We start from the raw sequence: 25,176 nt of genomic DNA, 5'->3' as shown, positions 1-25,176 counted from the left end.
TTTTTTAAAGAATTTTGGACTAGACTAGACCAAAGACTAGAAATATTACCCAAGATCTCATTGGTTAATTGACTCAGATCCGGTCCAGAGTCTTTCTGATCTCTACCCATCATTCTAATAATAAGAAATAAAGGTAGTAGTATTCTTCGAGTCTGAATCTATATTTAAACTCTCGTATTTCAAAGTCCAAATGTCTAATACAGTAATACAAGGACTTTGACCAGACCTTAACCCTCACAGTTTTTTGGTTACGTATTTGCAGGCTAGACACTTAGCTTGGGAGTAGAGGGATGGGTAAGATGAAAATTCCTTCCCTCAAGTACCCTCTCGCTTGGTAGGATCTGGACCCTAAATTTTTATGATTTGAGGTAAAAATCTTATTAAGTGAGCCAATACTTTGTTGGTACTATAGGAATTGCTTAGCTACTAAATTGTTAGAGCACTCACATTAGTGAGTAAATTTTTTTTGCTCATTCTCTCTCTAGCCACTTTCTCTCTCTTCCCAACCAATTTGCACATGAGCATTTTTGGTGAGGAAATTTTATCCCGCTAGTGATAATAAAAATAATTGAATTGCTCCTTATCATATTTTATTTTGCTCATTTAGTAACATTTCTACCATTTTTGCTCATCAATTTTGGATGAATGCAGGGGCCCACGAGATTACTATTCATCATGAAATTTGCTTATCCTATGAGCAAATTCTGAAATGCTCATGAGAATTTTTCATTTTCCTCATTGATGTAGTACCGTTTCTACTAAATTTGCTCACCATTTTTGCTTATGAGCAAAAAAATCCCCACTGATATGAGTGCTCTTACACCCCAACAAAAAAATACACACGTCACAAATGTATAATATTGAAAGGACGAAAATACCCCTACCCACAGCCCTAATTTAAGATATATCTGCCCTTTTCTGGTTAGTCGGAATCTTTCTCTCTCCTCCACTTCTTCTGCAATTTCTTCCCCCATTAATAAAACTCCGATTTCTCCCATTCATAACTTTGCTCCAAACTTCCAGTTCGATCAACGGCTCCAATTAATTCCCGAGTTGCAGGAGCTTAATCTCGACCCTCCGTTCTCACCTGGTACTATCACACTCTATTTTCTAGCTTTCTATTTTCCTCCCTTTTTCTCATTTTTAGGGTTTTAATTAATTCAACGAATATTATTTTGTATTTTAGCTTAATTATTTGCTGACAACATTGTTTATGAAATTTATTGATAATGGTTGATTATAATTATTTCTGGGTTGTAATCAGTGATTTTAAAGTGTTGTGAAAATTGTAAATTTTAATTTGATACTGAATTTATATATATGGGAAGCTCAAAAGATTGGATTTTCCCACTATTTTCTTGCTGAAAATTTGAAAAATGGTAAATATTATTATGGTTGATTGTTGATGCATCATAGTTTAATGGGTTGCTAGATTAAGATAAAATAGGGTATGATTACTTGCAATCCCGTGATTATAAGGATTATTCGGGAGCGAATCGATACGAAATAGGGTGGATTTAACTTCAAACACTAATGTAGAACAAGAAACTGGTATAACAGGGGATATGTGGAACTATTTCAAATGGTAGAGGGGTAATTGAGCGCTTAATTTTCATCGTTTGGGAAATACATTGTAATTGAAACTAAAATTATACTGAGACTATGGTACTGAATTAAGAGCAATTGATATGAACTTCGCGTTTTCACTGAATTTTGTTGAGGGAGGATATTAACAGAGCTTTTAGCTGTGAACATTGAAACACTTTGTTAGTCTGAAGTGTTGAATGTTAATAAAGGTTCAACAGAAAGTCGTAATATGAACAACTGGGATTAAAATGTCATAACTTAGCTTAGCCTATTGCTTTTTACCCACACATTAACACATTTGATTAGAAATCTTAGCATCCTACTCTTTTGCCTTAGCCTATTTATGGTAATTGAAATCTTAGCCTCCCGCTCTTTGCCCACACATTGACACACACGCATACGAACAAAAAAAATCATTGATCAATTGTCTTTCTTCATTCCTTTAACTTTACCTTTGAAAGCTGATGTAATTTACAATTTCAAAGAAGACAAAAATGAAATAGTTGGATAGAATGGGGAATGAAGGAGCTGGTGTAGTTTTGTAATGTCAGTTAGCTCGACTTTGAAAGCTGATGTTTCTTGGATGAGTTCATTATTGTCTTGTTTGATTATTCTTATCCGTTTCTGTCTTGTATTAATTACAGGTTAACTTCGTCATATGAGAGTCTGTTGGTAATTGTTTGAGTTAGTGACTGCTTATCAATAGAAGCATTCAGAAACACAAAAATTATCGTTCCCTGTGATTTATGGCTGATAATCAGTTGACTGTTCCAGATTCTCTCATACTCGATCAGTCTCTAATACTCGATCATTCTCTAGCTATTGGACAAGAATTCCCTGATGTTGAAACTTGCCGAAGAGCATTGAAGGATGTTGCGATAGCATTGCATTTTGATCTTCGAATAGTTAAGTCAGATCGCAGCCGTTTTATAGCAAAGTGCTCTAAGGAGGGCTGCCCTTGGCGTGTTCATGTTGCAAAATGTCAAAATGTTCCTACCTTTTCAATTAGAACACTGAACACAGAGCACACATGTGAAGGAGTTCGTAATCTTCATCATCATCAAGCATCAGTTGGTTGGGTTGCAAGATCAGTAGAATCTCGAGTGAAGGACAATCCACAATACAAGCCCAAGGAAATTTTGCAAGATATTCGTGACCAACATGGGGTTGCTGTATCTTACATGCAAGCGTGGCGTGGAAAGGAACGTAGTATGGCTGCCCTTCATGGAACATTTGAAGATGGATATCGTTTTCTTCCTGCATACTGTGAACAAATCAGGAAAACTAATCCTGGAAGCATTGCCACAGTTGTTGCAACAGGACCTGAAAATTGCTTCCAAAGACTCTTTGTCTCTTATCGGGCATCGATATATGGCTTTATAAATGCTTGTAGGCCACTCTTAGAACTGGACAAAGCACATCTTAAAGGAAAATACTTGGGGACAATACTATGTGCTGCAGCTATTGATGCAGATGATAAACTATTTCCTGTAGCATTTGCTATTGTTGATACAGATAGTGATGAAAATTGGATGTGGTTCATGTCAGAGTTGCGGAAGCTTCTGGGAGTCAATACTGAGAACATGCCTAGGCTTACAATATTATCTGAAAGACAAAGGGGCATGGTTGAAGCAGTGGAGACACATTTTCCAAGTGCTTACCATGGTTTTTGTCTGCGATTCATCAGTGAAAATTTCCGCGATACATTTAAGAATTCAAAGTTGGTGAATATCTTCTGGAATGCTGTGTATGCTCTAACAGCAGTTGAATTTGAAAGCAAGATATCTGAAATGATGGGGGTGAACCAAGATGTTGGAACATGGTTCCAACAGTATCCGCCTCAACTTTGGGCAGTTGCATATTTTGAGGGAGTTAGGTATGGACATTTCACATTAAGTATCACAGAGTTGTTGTATAACTGGGCTCTTGAATGTCATGAGCTTCCAATAGTTCAAATGATGGAACATATTCGTCAGCAGTTAGTTACATGGTTTGATGAAAGGCGTGCTGTGGGCATGAGATTAGATTCCATTTTAGTGCCATCTGCTGAGAAAAAGATCTCAGAAGCAATTGCAGATGCCCATTGTTATCAAGTGCTTCGTGCAAACGAGGTTGAGTTTGAAATTGTGTCAACTGAGCGTACAAACATTGTGGATATAAGAGCTCGGGTTTGTTCATGCCGACGCTGGCAACTTTATGGTATACCTTGTGCTCATGCCGCTGCTGCTCTCATCTCCTGTGGGCAAAATGCTCATATGTTTGCTGAGCATTGTTTTACAGTTGCAAGCTACAGGGAAGCTTATTCTCAGATAATAATGCCTATTCCTGATAAGAGTCAGTGGAACGAGCAAGGTGAGGGGATGGCAGAAGGCGGAGGCGCCAAACTTGACATTGTAATTAGGCCGCCTAAAACTCGACGACCGCCTGGTAGGCCAAAGAAGAAGGTGTTGCGTGTAGAGAATTTAAAACGGCCGAAAAGAGTAGTTCAGTGTGGCCGTTGCCATATGCTAGGGCATTCTCAAAAGAAATGCACATTGCAACTTTGATTTTATATTACTTTGTACATCTTCCCAGATTGTTGTAGAATTGGTAGTACTGTTGTGTCCTTGAATGACTGTCAACAGTTGTAAAGATTTAATTTGTGGAGCTTTCAACTTGACTTAATGTCAGCTTTTTATCAGACTGTGTACAAGAATCAGAGCTTCAACTCAGGTTACTGGAAAGTGGAAACTAACCATATACGGAGTATAAAACTGTGAGATGGAGAGTACAAACATGAAATAAGTGAACTCAGACAGCCTAGTATGGTTGTGCTCGTGCATAACATCCCTCTAGGAAGACTCGGCTGCCCTCCGTACGATTGTACAAGCTCTGAATATGATACTGTGCGACTGCTTGTATATGAGAGCAAATTCACACATTAGAGTCAGTTGCCCTGCTAATAATTGAATTTAACATTGCTGAGCTTTGCAACATTCCTAACAAAGTGGACAAAACTGTATTAATGTTCCTCACCATTATGAACTTGGATTACAAACCCTCTACTTAGACAGTGACATAATGTTTTATGGTAACTAACTGGACAATTGTATCATAATGTTTACTTATCTTTCAAACTGAATTTAAATACAATTCACATATTAGTGTTTTTGCCCTCGTTGCTCGTTTGGATTTAAAAAGAAAAAGAAAAAAAGGAATTTGTTTATCTGTTACATGAAGTTCAGTGACTCAATGTTCATCAATTTCCATCTTCCTTTATCTCTCAAAATTTATACGAGTACGCAGTTCAAAATCTTGGTTTTGGTGAAAAAGAAAACGGTTAAATAAATAAATAAGCCCTGATGAACTGAGGAAGTATAAAATGAGTTAAAGTCATTAACATATATCCAGTGTTTGGCTTGCTCTTAGATAAAATACGTCCATGCCTGTCCTTGTTCAGAACATCAAATATAAAGAAACATTGGAGTTTCATGTCCAGTTTACTTTTCATAGATTGGCAAACTAAAGGCTATCTTCCTTGTTGAGGCCATAAGGCGCAATGTGGTATCAAGCTTCCTCAGGATATCGTAAACTATGAAGAAAACTTGATAGCAACCTACTTCTCTACTGAAGATTGCAGAGAAAAACACTGGGTTATATGATTTCCCCACATAATCCATTGAATCAACTGTTTAGCGTCACCATGTGGCTGCCAACATGGATTGGATATCAGAGCTTCAAGATTGATGTATATGTACGAGTACGACTTCAATTACTCAAAATCCTTCGATTCTGAATGACTACATAAATAAATGTATAACACCAGTAACCATTGCAAAATTTCACACTTGTAACAAAAATTCCATTGGTTTCCCCCCATTAGTCAAACATGCGAGGAAGAGGCCTCGCGGCCATGAAAGCATCCACCATCTGGAAGTCAAAAGAGCAATGTTAGAAAAGGATAATTTGACGATTACACGAGCTTGTTGTAAAACAAGTAAATAGTAAATCCAAGCAGACATAAGCTGACAATTTTAAAGGGGACATTATTAGAAGTAACCAGAAACTCGAGTACAGGTTAGTGAGAGATAAAGAATGACCACAGAATTTTATGATTACCAATTGGTTCAACAATTTTCCTAAGTCATACCACATAGTAACCCTATTATCACCCCAGTTCTTCTGTTTATACGAAATATGTTTGAGGGTAGTGTTACACAGGTACCAAGTACAAGGGAACAAGGACAACCATGAACTCCACCAGTATCATCTAACAGGTGAAAGTCATCATGTACACAATTACTACAAGTGTTTAATTCTAAATCAAGGAGAGGACTCCACATCCATACAGGCATACAATGACTAAAGTTGCTTTTCTACACTAAAAGATCTTGTAGAGATGTATTTGGTTATTATTGACTTTTATAGAAAGAACAATCAAGTTAAAACTATAATATACATTTTAACTGCTAGTGGAACTCAGATTACTTTCTATATATCAAAAAGCACGGCAAATAACAAGTCATCACCTGCAATACACTGTTTCTGCAGTGCTGTTTGAGTGTTTTCAGAACAATCAACAACATTACAAAAATTTCACCCAAAAAAAAAAAAAACATTACAGGAAAACCTCCCTAACAATTCAGATTAGAAGGTAGCAATTCCACATAAAAAGCTCACCTCATCAGTTGCAGCAGCCCGAGCTCGTTGATGTCTTTCAACCATCTCTGATAAAACATCAATGAGCCGCTTCTTTACCTCACCTGTCAGCATCCTTCCAGCACCATATTCCTGAGGAATAAAGCTTAGCATTTTCTCGGGAGGAAGAAGAAATTTGATGATAAAAAGTGCAAGTCCCAATTGTAAAAAGGATCTAGATTGGACCAATGTGATGATTATCTTACTGTTTTAACGTGCTCAAGCTCAGCATCATCCTCCAAGAAAAATCCCAGATACTTGACTGGTATGTCTACCTGGTTACAATGAGAGCAATATTATATATTAGAGCTAGAACAAAGTATCAAGTTCACCATCACATACAACATATTCTAGTTTTAAAATTACACTTCACCCTGCCATTACAGCGAACAAATATACAGACAAGGAAAGAGGACACCAACAGAGCAAAAAAATTGTACAAACATTGAAGAGCAAATCCTTTGAATAACAAAATAGAATGAGCACATACTCCTTTAAATAAAAACATAAAAAGGCGGTACAGCAAAAGAAAAATGTAAGGGACTGATATTACTAGATATAATAACAGTACAGCGAAGAAGAAAACTCAGAAATTTGATTAAACAAATTAATGGTTTCTTATAGACGATAGTAGTAGGTTTAGCCTACAAAGCTCCAATAGTGACTTGAGGTCACAACTCTCCTAAGGAATCACTCCAAAATTCTGCCTCTCTATTACCTTCCCTTACCTCTCTATTTATACTAAGGACTATTAAACCTAATAAACTAATAAAACTAGAATACCTATACTACCCCTCCAAGTTAGTCTATTACAAAAAAGGAATATTATATGCCATTCTTCTAGGTACATGGATGCAGCAATGGCCTACAATAATAAGACATGTTGTACTGTTGGATAAAGAATAGCTACCAAAAACAGGATTGACGATTAAAAAGATGAAAGTAACATCATTGTACTCCATGACACTACTATCATCACCAAATACATCATGGTTTCCCAAAATAGCTAGTGAGAACCTTTTCAGCTTCTAGCACAGGTCACTAATCCAATACAGTAAGCAAAAAAAAAAACAAAAAAAACAAAAAAAAAAACAGCGAAGTACCTCTAAATTAGCTCCATACTTTCGGTGATTTTCAATAGAATCTTGCCCGCCAGAAAAAGCATATCGATTCACCTGCAGCAGCAAAAGAGAGTCTAATGATCTAAAAATAAAGCAGATGAAATAGTGCTAAAGCTTAGTACTTAGCAAGATAGGATAGCCATGCATAAGCTCCTTTAGGGATTACAGATATACTTATCCAGGAAGAACTTAAACACTCCTACCCCTTCCCTACAAAATAGTTTTGGATACCTCATCCTTGAATAATAGACCACATTTCTAAGGCTCGTTTGGTTGAATGTAGGAATTGCAAATTCCTTGGAAAATTGATTTCCCATGAAATTGAACTTCCAAGGAAATTCTAAATATTGTTTGGTTAACTAAGGAAAGTGGAAATTCCCATGGAAAGTTCCACTTACCTAGGTCCCCCTAGGTAATTAACTTCCCCCATTTTGTGGGAAATGGAAATTCATGGGAATTTCTATTTCCTATGAATTTGTTAACCAAACAACTTCAAAAAATTTCAATTCTTAGGATTTCCAAATTCCCATGGTTTTCTTTGGCAACCAAACAACCCCCTAAAATAAGGCATGCAAAAATATTGTCTACATGATAAAGAAAGTAATTAATTTTAAATAAAATGAAGTATTGCTGTGGCATTTTAACTCAATTTCATAAAAAAATGACCCCTGATCAAATGTACCCTATTATTAGGAAAAAGGAGAGTACTAGTTCATTCTGAATTATTAGACATAAGGATCAATGTATTTAGTCCTGATAACTCTTTTCTAAACCTATGAAACATCTTATAACCCTGTGATCCAACCGCTCAAGGTGATATATAGTCGCATATATTCCTCCTTAACAATGGGGAATGCCTTCTTCCCTTAGATATTTATAAAGTTACAGCTTAGTTTGACATATTATTCATTCAGTGCCCCAGAAAGATTTACAAGGTAGTGGCTGAAGAGTTAATTACAAACCTTATTTTTGATGTCTTTTGCTGTATCAGTCACATATATGGCAGAATTAGGATCACTTCCAGACATTTTGCCAGCCTCGCCCTGAAATATTCAAAGCAATTAAAGAGTTTCTCATTCTAAGCATGAAGTCGTATTCATAACAAATAATCCTGTAGAGAAGTAACATCTTTTTTTTTTTGGATGGGAAGAGAAGTAACATGAAATTGGTATGGAGAAATCCAACTAATAAACATGTATAAGCTTTGGCTAATGAGAAGAAAACAACAAAAACAAAAAATTTAAAAAAAAAAAAAAAAAAAAAAAAAAAAACATTCCACAGCCAAGTATACAAATTACAGATACAGTAGAAATATGACTTTACCCAATTTGCATTTAACAAAAGCATAAATTTTCAACACATAAATTCCCAAAACTTCAGACAGGTGCTCCACCAATGAGCCCCGACCTACCATCCAAACGACCTAGAGACAGTAATACAGTGGAGTTGTATGATTTGTGCTAGATAGGTGAACAATCATTCAACTAAAATAAAACAAACTATCGCACTATTGAAAAAGCATAGTAATACATGGCATCATATACTCCCTCATCACTGTTAAGTTTTCACCTGATACCTTAAAGTCCATGTTCTTATTTTACATAATATCATGTTTGGCAAAAAAAAAAAAAAAAACCTCTTTTATTCTTCCTTACCCCATCAGGTTGGTCCACTAAATCTATTAAATTACATCCATGTTTCTAAACAACGTTCTCTTTTCTATCCAAAAAGTCAAAAGGGACCAATTTTCCACCAGCTCCCACTATAGTTAATGCAAAAAAGCTTAACGGAACGCAGGGAGTATCATGGAGCTACTGCAAATATAAGAATACATTCTAATAGACCTTATTTATCATGTGTGTATATATGAATACATTCTAATAGACCTTATAATCAGAGACCAACTAGAACAGAAATTAGCAAGGCAAGTTGTTTCTATGCATAATAATAAGGATATTTTTAGCCAAAGTAATACCAGATAATTTTTTCCTAGGAACAAGAAATTTAATTAAGTAATAATTTATCCGCCATTCTCAATAATTCTCACGAAACAGAAACTAATTCATATTTCATCAGAATGACTAAAAACACTAGTATGATACAATGAATTAAATCTCTTAAAATCCTAAATTTCCCAAACATCATGACCATAAACTCCTCAAAAAGCACAAGACTTGTTCATATCATGTGTCAAAATTACCTGAAGTGCAGGAAAGAAGGAAGACTCGATCAATGCAGGTTTTTGAAATCCTATCCGAGGAGCAACATCTCTTGCCATTCTGAAGTAAGGATCCTGGAAAAATGGAAAGCAGGGCAAATTTGTCTCAGTAGAGAACTAGAGAAGTAGAGGAATAATAAGAATAGACACTTTCAAGGCCCAACCTAAGAAAACGATCTGCAACATAAACAATCAGACCAGGTAACAGAGCGTTATAGGTTAGTCGCTAGTAAGGAAAAACGAACGTGAGGATCAGGGAGAGGATCTCCTTTATCAGGTGTTAATTTCAGATGACACAGGGACTGGAACGAAAGCCTTGATAAAAGTAAAGCAATCTTGAGAGGCCTTTCTCTAGCCTGGAGTTTAGAAAAGCAAAGTCCGATCTAAGAGACATACCAGGGACCTTGCACCTCTGCACCAAGGTCTTAACAGTGCAGTGCCCCTGACCCCTGTTCGAACACTAAGCAAATCAAGACCTGGGCTTGACATCCTTCAGGACTCAGGAAAATAGCCCAGACATTCACTCTCACTCTCTCCACGCACACACACACCTCTTCAATAAGAAAAAGCAAAAGGGTGGAAAATTCAGAAGAGGATAACACTGATGAAATTGCCAAAATGTCCTAACCCTAAGTTCAAACCCATCATCTTTCAAAAAAAAAAAAAGTTCAAACCCATCGTGACCCAATCATAAATTCAGCTTAAATCATACATTGCAATGCACCCAAGACCTCCTCCCGTGACACTCACCTACCACAGGAGACAGAGAGGACAGCAAGGGCTGGGCAACGACACCAACAACGCACCGAGGCAGCAGCAACATGAAACAGAGGGCTAAAGCAGGGAGGGGGGGGGACAAGCACTTGTAATTGTTGTTTGTATTGCACTAAAGTAGTAAGAAGACAAGAAAATAGTAATTGTATTAATTAAGGCAATATAGCCAATTCGAGTAGTGTACTGGTAGTATAAGAAGTAGTAGCTTAGTATGAGAGGGGATTCAGAAAATTGTAGAGAAAACTTGGAGAGTCATGGCCTAAAGCCATGTTTAACCTTCGCAAGCTTTTGGCTTAATCAATCAAACAATCCGTCCTTCTACTATTTGTTGAGTATCACGCGTATTCCGTTGCAGTTGGTATCAGAGCAACCATGCCGCCGACGCCGCTAACAGTGACGCCGGAACGAGTGGCGGCGCTGGAGGAAAAAGTGGAGGAGGTGCTTGAGAAGTTAGGAGAGGGGGAGAACTCGTTGCAACGAACCTTGCTGAAGCAACAGGAAGACGCCATGGAGAAGTTGAGGATAAGGGAGCATGGAAAAATGGACAAATTCAGGCAAGATATTAACCAGCAGCTGCACATGATGACGAGTCGCCAAGACAAGGTCTTGGAGGAGATACGCAACACCCTCAAAGCCTTGAAGGCGCAACCTAACCCACAATCGATACCGATTGATGAGGAGGTAGAGCAGCCACCGCTAAGAGGCGGATTCAATGATCCGACGTTAGAGACGGGGGCCTTTAATGGTATACGAATCGGCAATTGGGAACCCCTGCACGGTACCGACCCTGGCCACAACAACCACCAGCTAGAAGCGCGAGGTAGTTGGAAGTTCAGGAAGCTTGACATGCCGTTGTTTGATGGTGGAGACCCAGATGGGTGGATTTTGCGAGTGGAGCAATATTTCCAATTCTATCGCCTGACGGAAGTGGAGAAGATTCAGGCGGCCGTGATGGCCTTGAATGGTGACGCGTTGAGATGGTACCAGTGGGAGCATCGTCGGCGACCGGTGATGAGTTGGGAGGATATGAAATTGCGCGTCCTCCCACAATTCCGACTGATTCACGCCGGCACCTTGCACGAGCAGTGGTTGGCCGTCACGCAGGTCGGCTCAGTGGTGGAGTATCGAAAGGCGTTCATTGAGAAGGCTTCACCATTGTTCGGATATTCCGGAGAGCATAATGAAAGCTCAGTTTGTGAATTGGCAACCACTGAGCCGACCTGCGTGACGGCCAACCACTGCTCGTGCAAGGGATTAAGTGTCATCCTCTTTCTCTTCGCAACTCTCCAATGCTGCCAATTCATTTCCCGTATGATTAACACCGGCACCTTGCACGAGCATAAGGAGGATGTGAAATCGGAGATCCGTATGCTTAACCCATTAACGTTGGAGGATGCGATGGATCTCGCGGTCCGGGTAGAAGAGCGAAATCAGGTTAATGGGTTGAAGAAAGGAGGTGGAGTGTATGCTAAACTCGGCCCATATTCGTATTTCAATCGGAGCCCCGCGTCCACACTTCTTGGGGCTGGCCAGCCCAAACCTTACCTTCATCACACCAGCCCACCAACCAACATAACCCACAAAATTCCAACCTGAACCAATATCCACAAAATTCCAACCCAACCCAATACCGAGCTAATTCCACGACGAATCAAACTTCCCGGGGATCAGCAGCCTCGGTGATTTTTTCCCCACCACCCTTTTCTAGCCGTAACCACCCAAGCTCCACCCAATTTTCCGGCTAGGTACGGCGGCTGATGGAGAGAGAAATTGCGGAGAAGAGGGCTAAAGGCCTTTGTTTCCGGTGTGACGGCCGCTGGACGGGCCCCACTCATGTGTGCGCGGCCAAGGGATTAAGTGTCTTACTTGTGGAGGATGATGAAACGGGAAATGAATTGGCAGCATTGGAGAGTTGCGAAGAGAAAGAGGATGAAGAAGAGGCTACACTTACTGCCATATCTATGCATTCCATTGTGGGGAACGGGGAGACAATCAGAGGGAGAAGGCTGTGTTTAGGAGTTAAATTGAAGCTTAATGAGGATGTGGAGATCGAAGAGGAGTTCTTGCCTCTTCAACTTGGAAACTCGGACATGATTTTAGGTGTACAGTGGCTAGAGAAATTGTGCTCTATCTTAACCAAGTGGAAACTCCAAGAGATGAGCTTCTCGGTGGGCGGCAAGTTAGTCACGGTGAGGGGGGATCCGAGCCTTACTAAGTCAGGAATCACCCTCAAAGCTATGGTGAAAACCATCAAGAAGCAAAGGGGTGGAGTGTTGATAGAAGTGAATCGAATGCAGAGGCAGGGGAGTGAGAAAGAAGAGGAGGTGGCCCCTTCTTTCTTGAACGAGGTGATAGGGAATTTTAAAGAAGTGTTTGATGAGCCAAATGGATTACCACCGAGTAGGGGGCATGAACATGCTATAGTGCTCAAAGAAGGAAGTAATCCCGTTAGTGTCCGGCCATATCGCTACCCTCAATTTCAAAAGGATGAAATTGAGAAATTGATACGGGAAATGCTCACCGCCGGCATAATTAGGCTGTCTACAAGCCCTTTCTCGAGCCCGGTCTTGCTAGTGAAGAAAAAAGATGGATCGTGGCGTTTTTGTGTCGATTATCGGGCCCTTAACAAAGAAACCGTACCGGATAAATATCCGATACCGGTAATTGATGAGCTCCTAGATGAGTTGAATGGAGCACAAGTGTTTACCAAGTTAGACCTTAAGGCCGGATATCATCAAATACTTGTAAGGGAGGAGGATACACACAAGACCGCGTTTCGTACTCATGAGGGTCACTACGAATTCTTAGTGATGCCTTTTGGGTTAACTAACGCACCGGCCACATTTCAATCATTGATGAATGATGTGTTTCGGCCATTCTTACGCAAGTTCGTGCTTGTGTTCTTCGATGATATATTAGTCTATAGTGCAAGTCAGGAAGCTCATGTCTGCCATGTAAGAGAAGTGCTCAAACTTCTCAAAGCCCACTCACTTTTTGCAAATATTAAAAAATGTGAGTTTGGCAAAAGTGTAGTGGCTTATTTGGGCCATATAATCTCAAAAGATGGTGTTGTTGTGGACCAAGATAAAGTCCAATCTATGTTGCAATGGCCCACTCCCAAATCTCTTAAAGAGTTAAGAGGTTTTCTTGGCCTTACTGGATACTACAGGAAGTTTATCTTCCATTATGCTCAAATTGCTTCACCTCTCACCGACCAACTCAAGAAAGACTCCTTTGGGTGGTCCGAGGCGGCGGAGCAAGCCTTTATGAAGCTGAAATTAGCAATGTCCTCAGCCCCGGTATTGGTTATGCCCGATTTTACCAAGGCATTTATAGTAGAATCGGATGCGTCGGGTTTCGGGTTAGGCGCGGTTTTAATTCAAGAGGGGAGACTGGTGGCGTACTATAGTAAGGTTTTGGGGCCGAGAAACCGAGAGAAGTCGATCTACGAGAAAGAGTTGATGGCTGTGTGTTTGGCCGTAGAAAAATGGAAACATTATCTTTTGGGAAGAAGGTTCATTGTGAGGAGTGACCAACAAAGTTTGAAGTTTATCACTGAACAGAGGGAAGTGGGAATGGAATATCAAAGGTGGATTCGGAAGCTCATTGGGTTTGACTTTGAAATTCGCTACAAACCCGGGGTGGCTAACCGGGTGGCCGACGCCCTCTCGCGGCGGGGTGGTGCTGCAGGGGAGGTGGAATTAGGTGTTTTACTCACGGAGCAAGGGGTGGATTGGGAGGCCTTGATGAGAGAAATTGATAGTGATACGGGGGTGCAAGGTCTGATAAGAGCTGTAGAGCAGGGTGAGGGATATCGGGGATTCACTTTAGAGGGTGGTCGTTTGAAATACAAGGGGCGGTTGGTAATTCCGCAAAATTCGACCATGAAGACAGCGATACTCCAGGCATTTCACAACTCGCCGGAAGGGGGTCACGAAGGTGAGTTCAAAACTTATTTGAGGGTGGCAAGAGAGTGGTATTGGCTGGGTATGAGGCGTGAAACCGCTAATTTTGTGAGGGAATGTGTTACTTGTCAGCGTAACAAGAATTCCCAGCAATCTCCGGCAGCCCTTGCCGATTCCGGAGCGGTTATGGGAAGATATCACGATGGATTTTGTAGAGGGGCTGCCGAAATCCAAGGGAATGGACACGATATTAGTGGTAGTAGACAGACTGTCTAAATATGCCCATTTTCTGGGGTTAAAACACCCATTTACAGCAGTCAGCGTGGCGGAATTATTTGCGAGGGAGGTGGTGCGCCTCCATGGGATTCCTAGTAGTATTATTTCTGATCGGGATAGGGTGTTTGTGAGTATTTTTTGGAAAGAATTATTTCGTTTACAGGGTACAGATCTTAAGCGGAGTACGTCCTATCACCCGCAAACGGACGGGCAATCCGAGGTGGTTAACAAGTGGCTGGAAACTTATCTTAGGTGTTTCGCAGGCGAACAGCCACGGTCGTGGGCTAGATGGCTCTCGTGGGCCGAGTATTCTTACAATACATCCGTTCATTCTTCAACTCACATGTCCCCTTTCAAGGTGCTCTATGGGCGTGACCCTCCACGCCTTGTGAGGGTGGGGTATGGGCAGTCTGTCGTAGGTACAGCCGAGGAAATATTGCAAGAGCGAGATTTAATTTTGGATGAGTTGAAAATTAATTTAATTAAGGCTCAGCAGGTGATGAAGTCCAATGCGGATGGTAAACGCAGGGAATTAGAGTTTGGGGTTGGGGATCGTGTGTTCCTTAAGCTACAGCCTTACCGGCAACGCTCTTTGGCAAGGCGACCATTCGAGAAGCTAGCCGCACGATATTATGGACCGTTTGAAGTGGTGCAAAGGATAGGGAAGGTGGCGTATAAGTTGTTGCTTCCACCTGATTGTAAGATTCATCCGGTGTTTCACGTGTCCCAACTGAAACAAGCACCAGGTGCGAGCCCGACCTCTCCCACCATTCCTCCTCAACTCACACCAGAGCTGGAATTAGTGGTGGAGCCGGAACAAGTGTTGGACAGCAGACCTAAGCTAAGGGGGTCCGATGGATTGGAGGTGCTGATAAAATGGCACGGGCTGCCAGAGTTTGAATCAACATGGGAGGATGCGGAGTCCATCAAGGCCAGCTTTCCAAGCTTCCACCTTGAGGACAAGGTGTTGCTTTTGGGGGGAAGTGTTGCAATGCACCCAAGACCTCCTCCCGTGACACTCACCCACCACAGGAGACAGAGAGGACAGCAAGGGCTGGGCAACAACACCAACAACGCACCGAGGCAGCAGCAACATGAAACAGAGGGCTAAAGCAGGGGGGGGGGGGGGACAAGCACTTGTAATTGTTGTTTGTATTGCACTAAAGTAGTAAGAAGACAAGAAAATAGTAATTGTATTAATTAAGGCAATATAGCCAATTCGAGTAGTGTACTGGTAGTATAAGAAGTAGTAGCTTAGTATGAGAGGGGATTCAGAAAATTGTAGAGAATACTTGGAGAGTCATGGCCTAAAGCCATGTTTAACCTTCGCAAGCTTTTGGCTTAATCAATCAAACAATCCGTCCTTCTACTATTTGTTGAGTATCACGCGTATTCCGTTGCATACATCATGCTGGAATTTTGGTCAATGCTCAACAAGACAAAAATTACAAGATTTGAGGCCCAATGCAAATCAAAATGTAAGCAACCAATCAAAACAAGCAAACTAGTAAAAGCAGAATGAACGATTATTCAAATTTATAAAAAGAAAAAAGAAAAATTATAATAAAACCAGGTAAAAAGAATCAACCTGGTCAATTGCACAAGGAATCAAACACCGAACGTTATCTTGGCCAGCAAATAGGTGAGGGAATGAACTGGAAAAGGCAGGAGCTGCCTGCGCCCACAAAAAGTATTAGAAGCAAAAATCAATCAATAAAAAAATTCAAATGATTTGCTATATAAGAAACGAATGCAGGAGACAGTTTGAAATAGCTCATTTCACTCCAAAATTCTAATTAGAGCTCATCCTAATTACACAATATTGGATAACATTGACAATGGCACAGCATAGAGGGGCCAATTGGCAGGGTATCAACTCGACCATTTTAAGCAACAATTATAAAGGAAATCAAGGCTCCAGTAAGAAAGCAGATCAACAAAAGAGTATGACCATGATAACACAACTCTGAATGGCAAGAGCCCATGAGACATTATGGAAAATTCAAGAAACAATTGCCAAGACTTAAATTGACAGCAGAGAGTACCTCAGTTGTTGGAAAAAATACTTTGCCAATGTGATCTTCATTAGTAAAACCAAATATACCAAAAACCTGCCATAACCATCCAAAATCAGCTCATGAAATCCATGTCAAAGATCTGTGATAAATTAAACATCTGCATAATAAGTCCAATCATAAAGCAAAATCTACCTTGTTTAGTGTGACACACTTGGCAATTTTGATCATATTCTGATAGAACTTTCTGTACAAGAAGTTGGATTTAGTGTGAATTGCATTGGCAAAAAACATATCACTACCTAATTTATAAGCCTCCCAAAGGGACTAAATTGATCCAAGATGCAATAAGAATATTTGTTACTTCCAAGTAAGATCAATGAAATACTCACCCACCAACAAAGTTAAAGTCGGAAAAAATGAATGTTCTGGACACGTCAAACCCACAGGCAATAATATCCTTGGCATTCTCACGTGCAAGTCTAATACTCTCCTCCACAGACAAGTTTTTCCACATGCATTTCTCATCATCTGTTAATTGGATCACTAAGGGCACCTTAAAAGCATCCTGTAGATACCTATACCCTTTAAGTATTAGTAATTTTAATGTGCCAAAAAGAGAACAATAAATGTGACAAATACTACGACACACGCTAACAGTGGCCTTGCTCTAAAAAGAAGGTTTGAAAAAATCAACAAAAAGGCTCGGTTCTAGTTAACACTGATCTACAAGAAATCAAGAAATATTGAATATACTGTAAGCATAATGGTTGCTTATGCACTGTATATTAACATTTTCAGCAAACTTTTAATTGTGTACATCAAAATCAAGACCTAAATTAAACATTGAGAGAAAAGATTATTTATTATTCCTTACTCCTTTCCCATTCCAACTAGACTACTAATCAATCCGCAATAATAAATTAGGTTAACCTAAAACAGAAGTAGAAATAAATTACATAAATTTCTAAACCTCAAGGCAACAATGTAGTACTAATTTTACACAAACACTACAATAAACCCAATTCAGTTACCTTAAATTAATGAAAGATTATCTCCTAGCATAACAGAAACTTAAAAATAACTCATTTACCTAAAATTCCTTTAAAGACACCGTGCAGAAGCACAAATAAATTCCACACCTCAACACAGCAATATAGTACTAATTTCACACAAATATTACAATCAGCTCATAATTCATCACCAAAGCTGAATTTTACCTACACAACAGCAATTTCAGGAAAAATTATGCTATCAAACACAGAAATAATAACTTTTACTAAAACTAGAAAAGGAGATAGAAAATAGTACTTTGTGAACATGAAAGGTACCAAATGCCCCAAATGCAGCGCTTCAGAGGAAGGTCCTCGACCAGTATACAAGTAAAACTTCTCACCTCTTTCGTATGCATCAAGTATCTCACTCAAATCACTGCAACATCAGGAAATCAATCAAACACCAAAAATCAGACAATTAATCAGCAAAATTGAAGAAATATAAAGAGGAGAGAAAGAAAAACCGGTGAGCGAAGAAGACGCCACGGCGGAGGAAGACGTGGGCAGGACGACCAGTGAGGCGTTCAACACGTTCGATAAGAGTAGAATCAAGACGTTGGCATCCAAACTGGTCGATTAGTTTATCATAGTCAATTTTGCCGCCTTCTTTGGCGGATACTTCCCATGGAGTCACTACTTGTCCATTTTCTTCTTCTCCTTTTACCTCCATCTTCTCACCGTCATTTGCCATTGACAATGCTTAAGCTTTCTAGTGGCAGATTCAAGAATCTTGCTTACGAATACAAAATCTTCAAACAAATACAATGAAATCAAATAGCCTAATCCAAAATACATATCAAAACTACTTATTCCAGTCTGCACTTATGCAAATACAATAACTTCAAATAAATTACACTTGAACCCAATAACTCTTCATGTTTTGAAATCAATATACATATATTTTGTTCTGGAAAATTTGTAAATTTCCCTAATCTCTAAGTTTCATATTAATACATACCCATTTTGGTTAATTAATTCTAATATTCAAAGATTTTACCTTTTACATACCCATTTTGGTTAATTAATTCTAATATTTAAAGATTTTAAATTTACATTATGAACTACTCGTAGTTTAATCTTGTAAATCCAAATTCATACATTTCCATCCCTGAGCCATGTTACAAGTAGAAAAGATCCATTTTCGTAATTTCCTAACATTCAAGGGTTATTAACAAAATCCCGCAACACATTAGCAACCAAATTCGACGCAATTATCAAATTAGGCTTACAAAAATCGAATAAGATTCATCTTAGTTAAGAATATCAACGATTTCTAGCAACAAAAAAGCTCGTTACAAACCTTCATATATTTAGTAATTATAATCATTAGTTCAATAGTCCACCAAAAAAGAACCCTAATTGACTATACTGAAAACTAAATTAACAATAGTGTGAAAATGATATTCAATGATAAAAAGAAAATTGAAAAATAAAATCATACATGAGAAGGTGCTTCAATGGAGGAGAGAAAGCTCAGAAGTCGCTATAATGGAGAAATCAGAGTACCCTTCAATGGAGGAGATAAAGGCGCAGCTTATAAGTGAAGAGCTCCAAACGGAAAGAATATAAATGAATATACGAAGTATAAGAGCAAGATTAAATTTGTCAAAATCTAATGTATTGTACTCCGTAGCATACCCTATACTCCTATAGTACCCCGTATTATACTAGTACCCATATTACTCCGTACTGGTATTAAGCTGATGGGGAACTCACCTTCACAGATTTACACGGGATCCTTACCTCCACGATTCCACCCTCTACTCTCAAGTGTTGACTTGTGAAATAGTAGTATACTCAGTGTGATATGCAAAGTATATTACTTTTGTTTTTCAGTTAATACATTTTGAATTTAACATTTTACACCTTTTATTTCGAGGGAGACATTATTATAACAAAAAACAAAAGGCTTAAAAGAGAATAAAGATTGAGGCTTTCCACTAGCTTTCCAAAGATTTTATTACATAAAAAATCATTAAATTTTACGCATTAAAAGAAAACTTTACCAAATGAAAAATACAAAAAGGACAAACATTAATGGGCATAGAGCCAGTTTAGGTAATGCATTCTTATTTCATGTCAAACAAGAAACAACCCTTGAAAGTAGTCTACTAGTCTGTACTGAGTAAATATTTGCATGATTGTTAATTTATAAAAGGAATAAGTTTATACGGAGTATTTATGGAAGTATTTTTTTTGTTCATCCTCTTCCTCCATTACAATTTTCGCAGTAGCCAACAGTACAACACTAGCAGGTGTTCAGTGTTCTTGTCTCAGGACTGACGGTCAGACGATGATGAGGAGCAAAGCTCTACTTTTGCTTGCTTCTACATCTTCCTCTTCTTCTGGTAATTACCTTCGTCTTCCTCCTTTTTCCCCTTTTTCTTCCTGCTTTTCTTCTTTCTATTTTTCCCGATTTTACTTTCATCGTTCCAAACAATCCAATTATTTTGATTTTGATGACCCCAAATTGTTTCTCAATTATGTTAGACAACAATCCAAATTAGGGTTTACTAATGTTGAATTTCCCCTTTCCCTCTTTCACCGTATGAAATCGATGCTTCCTCTTCCTGCTATTATTGATTTCAATATGCTTTTTTCATCCATGTGTAAGATTAAACCCCACCCACCTTTCTCCACTGTCATTTCTCTTTACAGACATTTCCATTTCTTAGGTCTTCGTCCTGATCATTATTCCCTTACCATCCTTGCTAATTGCTACTGTCGTTTGGACTTTGTCGATTTCGGGCTCTCTGTTCTCGCCAACGTTATTAAACTTGGTTTTCAGCCTGATATTGTCACCTTCACTACTCTCATCAACGGCTTCGTCCATACTCATCAGTTGGACAAAGCCGTTCCTTTATTGGATAAAATTCTCAAGCTTGGCTACCAACCCACATTAATCACCTATGGCTCTATGTTCAAAGGTCTCTGTAGGTCCGGTGATAATGCCGGTGCTCTCAAACTCCTCAGAAATATGGAGTCTTATGGCCATTCTATGCCTAATTTACAACACCATAATTGATAGTCTCTGTAAAGACTAGTTATTACCTCAGGCTCTCCGCCTTTTCAAGGAGATGAAAGTCAAGGGAATTTCCCCTGATGTTGTCACCTTTAATACCTTAATTCGAGGTATGTGCACTTTGGGACAACAGAAAGAGGCTCAAGATATGCTGACTGAGATGTTAAGGAATAACATAACTCCTGACATACAGACCTACAACATATTTATTGATATTTATTGTAAAGATGGCAAGGTTGGTGAAGCACGGGACATTTTTGAATACATGACCAAGAGAGGTTTGGTTCCCAATATCATCACTTATACCACTCTGTTAGATGGATATTGTTTACGCGGTGAGATGGATGAGGCAGAAAAGCTTATGGATTTGATAGTTGAAAATGGCTGCAAACCTAATGTAGTTACTTACAGCAGCTTAATCAATGGCTATTGCAAGTCTAAAAAGATTGAGAGAGCTCTTGGTCTGCTCCAAGTAATGCATTGTAACGGATTAACCCCTGATGTTATCATGTACAACACCCTTATAGATGCTTTGTGCAAGGACAATCAGCTCAAGCTTGCACACCAGTTTTTCAAGGAAATGGAAGCTCATGGACTAAAGCCAGATGTAATAACTTGGAACTCATTACTTGATGGCATGTGTAAGAACGGACAATTTGACGAGGCAATAGCAACAATGAAGCAAATGGAGAAGACTGGGGTGGTCCCTAATACTGTTACATACAATATTCTAATGGATGGTTTGTGTGATGCTAAGCGCCTTAGAGAAGCAACGGACATCTTCTCCTTTCTCATAGCTAAAGGGCTACTTAATGTGCGTGCATATAACATAATGATTAAAGGGTTTTGTAAAGAAGGGTTGCTAGCAAAAGCCGATGAATTATTGAAGAATATGGAGGACAATAGATTCTTTCCAGATGAATGCAGTTTCAATACAATTATTAGAGGATTTATAGATGGAAAGGATGTTAGGAGAGCTTTAGAGCTTGTCAGCTTAATGAGAATCAAAGAGTTTGCTGTTGATGTTGATTTTGATGACCCCAAATTGTTTCTCAAATTTGTTAGACAGCAATCAAAATTAGGGTTTACTAATGCTGAAATCCCCCTTTTTCTTTTCGATCATATGAAATTGATTCGCCCACTTCCTGATATTGTCGATTTCAATCAACTGTTATCATCCATTTGTAAGATTAAACCCAACCCACCTTTCTCCACTGTCATTTCTCTTTACAGAGACCTCCTTTTCTTAGGTCTTCGTCCAAATAATTATTCCCTTAACATTCTGGCTAATTGTTACTGTCGCTTAGGCTATGTTCATTTTGGGTTGTCCCTTGTTTCTTATACCATTAAGCTTGGTTATCAACCTGATATTGTCACCTTTAATACCCTCATTAACGGCTTTATTCACTCTAATCAACTGGACAAAGCCGTTCCTTTATTGGATAAAATTCTCAAGCTTGGCTACCAACCCACATTAATCACCTATGGTTCTATCTTCAAAGGTCTCTGTAGGTCCGGTGATAATGCCTGAAAGTCAAGGGAATTTCCCCTGATGTTGTCACCTATACTACCTTAATACGTGGTATGTGCACTTTGGGGCAACAGAAAGAGGCTCAACAAATGCTGACGGAGATGTTGGGGAACAACATACCTCCTACCACTGAGACCTACAACATGTTGATTGATATGCACTGTAATGGCAAGGTTGGTGAAGCACGGGACATTTTGAGGATATGAAAGCTCATGGACTGAAACCAGATATAATAGCTTGGAATTCATTCCTTGATGGCATGTGTAAGAATGGACAAATTGACGAGGCAATTACAACAGTGAAGCAAATGGGGAATACTGGAGTGGTCCCTGATATTATTACATACAGTATCCTAATGGATGGTTTCTGTGAAGCTAAGGGCCTTAGAGAAGCGATGGACATCTTCTCCTTTCTCACAGCTAGAGGGCTGCATGATGTGTATGGTTACAACATAATGATAAAAGGGTTTTGTAAAGAAGGGTTGCTAGCAAAAGCCGATGAATTACTGAAGAATATGGAGGACAATGGATGCTTTCCAAATGAATGCACTTTCAATACAATTATTAGAGGATTTATAGATGGAAAGGATGTTAAGAGAGCTTTAGAGCTTATCAGCTTAATGAGAAAAAAAGAGTTTGCCGCTGATAATCACACAGTATCATCATTGGTGAGCTTACTCACTGATCCAAATATTGGTGATGCAGACAAGGTTTTGCTGAAAAAGTTTTTTGAGAACTGAGTGAGCGATAGTTAGAAGTGAAGGTGGAAGGTGTAATGACGAAAGCGTATATGATCAGTTGGACAGAGATGTGTAAAAACAGATATTGTGACTTGTGACCAGCAAGTCATATAATTAATGTTATAACTTTTGATTGTTGATTGTAGGAAAAGACCTTAATATCTGTGATCTGTAACAATTGTTTTTTACTAATCTTTGGGCTTGCTTTTACTGGAATGGTGCTCATGGAAACAGATGTGGATTAACCTATAAATTTTGCCTCCATTTGCGTGTGTTAACTTGTTATCTGCCAGTGAGTTGCATTTGATTTCTTTGAATAAGAGCTCAAGTTAAACTATACCTTACTATCTAAACCAGGCGTGTAAATTGTGATATGTAAATTGAATTTCTTCAGGCGTATTCCAGCTTTCTGCAGAATAAGTAGCCATTGAATTCACCATTTCATCAAGAATTTGGTTCTTCAGGTCACTAAGAATATGCTGAACTGAATTCATGATTTGGTCACATAACGTAGTTTTAAGCCCAGAATCAAATCATTTTCACCTGCTCGTCTTTTGTAATTTCTTCTCCTTTTTTCATTCTGATAAAAAGAAGAAGAAAAGAAGCAAAAGGGGTCAAAATCATCAAGTTTAGAGATCAATCGAAGCTGGCTAAGTTTGCGATTTCAGATACATCCAACCAGCCTGGCTTCTTAAAACATGTTGCCCAATCTCATTGTAGTGGACACAAGGATCTACTCGTACTTGAATGTATTTGTATATTTTACTAGGCTTTCCTACTCAAATGTATTTGTATAGCATGCCAATTTGGACTGATGGTTTCTTATTTTTGTTTTGCAGTACTAATCTCGAGGCATGTTCTCATTCTCCCTTGGTGTAGACTTGTAAGAGGTGCGAAGTCATGAGCACAACTGATTTTGAGAGGAAGAAAGAAGCAAAAGGATATCCCCACCATGAGACCTGTTTTTTCGACATGGCAGCTGAGTTAGTAATTAATCTGTCTGCACTACTTTATACCTCTATACTCATCTGAAGTGTTCAGTATTGCAAACAAGGTTTATACTTGATTGGCAAAACAATTCCATTTACTAGATTGTACAACCAATCGACCACTGCGAAGTGGTATTGAAGCAGTCGCTTTGGGTGTGAGGCTGCTCAAGTTATAACATTCAGTATACACCAAAAAAAACTACCAAATACCAATATATTTCAACAGGGCAAAATATATTGCTTAGAAGTTGAATTACAGTATAGTTTAGTTTTCCAAGGCATGGACAAATCGTACCAAAGTTACAACCTAATGAAGTAATTTTTTAAACCACCTCAGGCTCCTCAACTAAGACAGATAAAGCGAATCCTACTCTGTATTTCATGACCAAATTCATTCAAGGTTAGTAACAATAATAGCTTTACTAGGTTTTTCACCCATGCAAGTAAGCAACTTTGGGGCGTGTTAATTCTCTAAATAAAAGTCACCTTTGATCCAAGTATCTTATCCCTTAATAAAAGTTCGTTATATATTACCCTTACCCATGTTACATTTACTTTTATTATATTCTAGATAAAAGCAAAATGAGTCATTCCAATATATAGTGAAAAAAAAAAAAAAAAATTCAAAGAAAGGGAAAGAAATATGTTAATAGACTAATAAAGTTACAATGTGTTATGAGTACAACTAACAACACCATGTGGCCGAACGAAGTATCCCCTATAACATTGATCAAGTAATTTTTAACATTGACTGGATAGTGGATAACCACTATAATATTGACAAAGTAACCCGTGTAACATCAACCAAGTAAGTCCTATAACACTAACGAAGTTATCTCCATAATGGTTGATCACATAATATGCATGTCGAATCACATATAAAAGTTTTTCACAAGTTTTTATATGTGCCTGGCCACACAGTGTAGTCAACCACCATGGGGTATGGCCAGCCACCATGAGGTTATTTGGTTAGTGTTGGAGGGGTTACTCGATTAGTAGTAGTGTGTTACAAGGGTTGCTTCATCAGTGTTATAGGGGTTACTCAATTAGTATTGCAGGGGTTACTCAATCAATATTGCAGGGTTTACTCGACCAGTGTTATAGAGGTTATTTTAGGGCTTGTTCACATTTACTGAATTGAATTGAACTGAACTGATTGGAGCTAAACTGAACTGATTGGAGCTAAAATGAATATTTCACGAGAGAAGGAAATTGGGAGCTGAATTGATAGGAGCTTAACTGAATTAAAATTAAGGTGAAGTGAACA

General features: G+C 38.8%; 3 protein-coding genes and 1 pseudogene across 4 annotated transcripts; 3 read left to right on the top strand and 1 right to left on the bottom strand.

Moving 5' to 3' along the window:
• Nucleotides 1-958: 958 nt before the first annotated feature.
• On the top strand, nt 959-4,270 carry LOC110708767. Its single transcript, XM_021886982.1, has 2 exons — nt 959-1,090; nt 2,232-4,270. Exon 2 carries the CDS (start codon nt 2,334-2,336, stop codon nt 4,131-4,133), a length of 1,800 nt encoding a protein of 599 aa, XP_021742674.1. The 5' UTR covers nt 959-1,090; nt 2,232-2,333; the 3' UTR covers nt 4,134-4,270.
• Nucleotides 4,271-4,931: 661 nt separating this feature from the next.
• On the bottom strand, nt 4,932-19,245 carry LOC110708768 (tryptophan--tRNA ligase, cytoplasmic-like). 2 transcript variants are annotated; one of them, XM_021886984.1, is made up of 13 exons: nt 19,070-19,245; nt 18,093-18,337; nt 17,885-18,004; nt 16,966-17,151; nt 16,769-16,820; nt 16,604-16,669; nt 16,147-16,233; nt 9,586-9,678; nt 8,348-8,428; nt 7,368-7,439; nt 6,471-6,539; nt 6,247-6,357; nt 4,932-5,496 (listed from the first exon to the last, which is right to left on the bottom strand). In XM_021886984.1, exons 2-13 carry the CDS (start codon nt 18,317-18,319, stop codon nt 5,446-5,448), a joined length of 1,215 nt encoding a protein of 404 aa, XP_021742676.1. In that variant the 5' UTR covers nt 18,320-18,337; nt 19,070-19,245; the 3' UTR covers nt 4,932-5,445. The 2 variants fall into 2 exon arrangements, with proteins under 2 accessions (XP_021742676.1, XP_021742675.1); XM_021886983.1 differs by having other exon boundaries at nt 18,093-18,377; nt 19,070-19,238.
• Nucleotides 19,246-19,676: 431 nt separating this feature from the next.
• Nucleotides 19,677-22,196, top strand: LOC110708766 (annotated as a pseudogene).
• Nucleotides 22,197-22,234: 38 nt separating this feature from the next.
• Nucleotides 22,235-23,165, top strand: LOC110708964 (pentatricopeptide repeat-containing protein At3g22470, mitochondrial-like). The gene is made up of 3 exons (XM_021887193.1): nt 22,235-22,354; nt 22,450-22,890; nt 23,067-23,165. The coding sequence occupies exons 1-3, from the start codon at nt 22,235-22,237 to the stop codon at nt 23,163-23,165; spliced, it is 660 nt and encodes a 219-aa protein (XP_021742885.1).
• The last annotated feature ends 2,011 nt before the right edge of the window (nt 23,166-25,176 follow it).

Source organism: Chenopodium quinoa, unplaced genomic scaffold (genome assembly GCF_001683475.1).
Source record: "Chenopodium quinoa cultivar QQ74 unplaced genomic scaffold, ASM168347v1, whole genome shotgun sequence".
NCBI lineage: Eukaryota > Viridiplantae > Streptophyta > Magnoliopsida > Caryophyllales > Amaranthaceae > Chenopodium > Chenopodium quinoa.
This window is presented reverse-complemented; position numbering and strand designations above follow the sequence as displayed.

Bases quoted from the DNA above. Each gene is read 5' to 3' on its own strand.
- LOC110708767 (XM_021886982.1), top strand. From the start codon at position 2,334: ATGGCTGATAATCAGTTGACTGTTCCAGATTCTCTCATACTCGATCAG.
- LOC110708768 (XM_021886984.1), bottom strand. From the start codon at position 18,319: ATGGCAAATGACGGTGAGAAGATGGAGGTAAAAGGAGAAGAAGAAAAT. The intron at 7,440-8,347 runs GTTTGTAATTAA...TTGCTGCTGCAG, and splicing joins CAAAAGACATCAAAAATAAG to GTGAATCGATATGCTTTTTC. The intron at 6,540-7,367 runs GTACTTCGCTGT...CATTGTAACCAG, and splicing joins AGTATGGAGCTAATTTAGAG to GTAGACATACCAGTCAAGTA.
- LOC110708964 (XM_021887193.1), top strand. From the start codon at position 22,235: ATGTGCACTTTGGGGCAACAGAAAGAGGCTCAACAAATGCTGACGGAG. The intron at 22,355-22,449 runs GTTGGTGAAGCA...GGCATGTGTAAG, and splicing joins ATATGCACTGTAATGGCAAG to AATGGACAAATTGACGAGGC. The intron at 22,891-23,066 runs GTTTTGCTGAAA...TGTTGATTGTAG, and splicing joins ATATTGGTGATGCAGACAAG to GAAAAGACCTTAATATCTGT.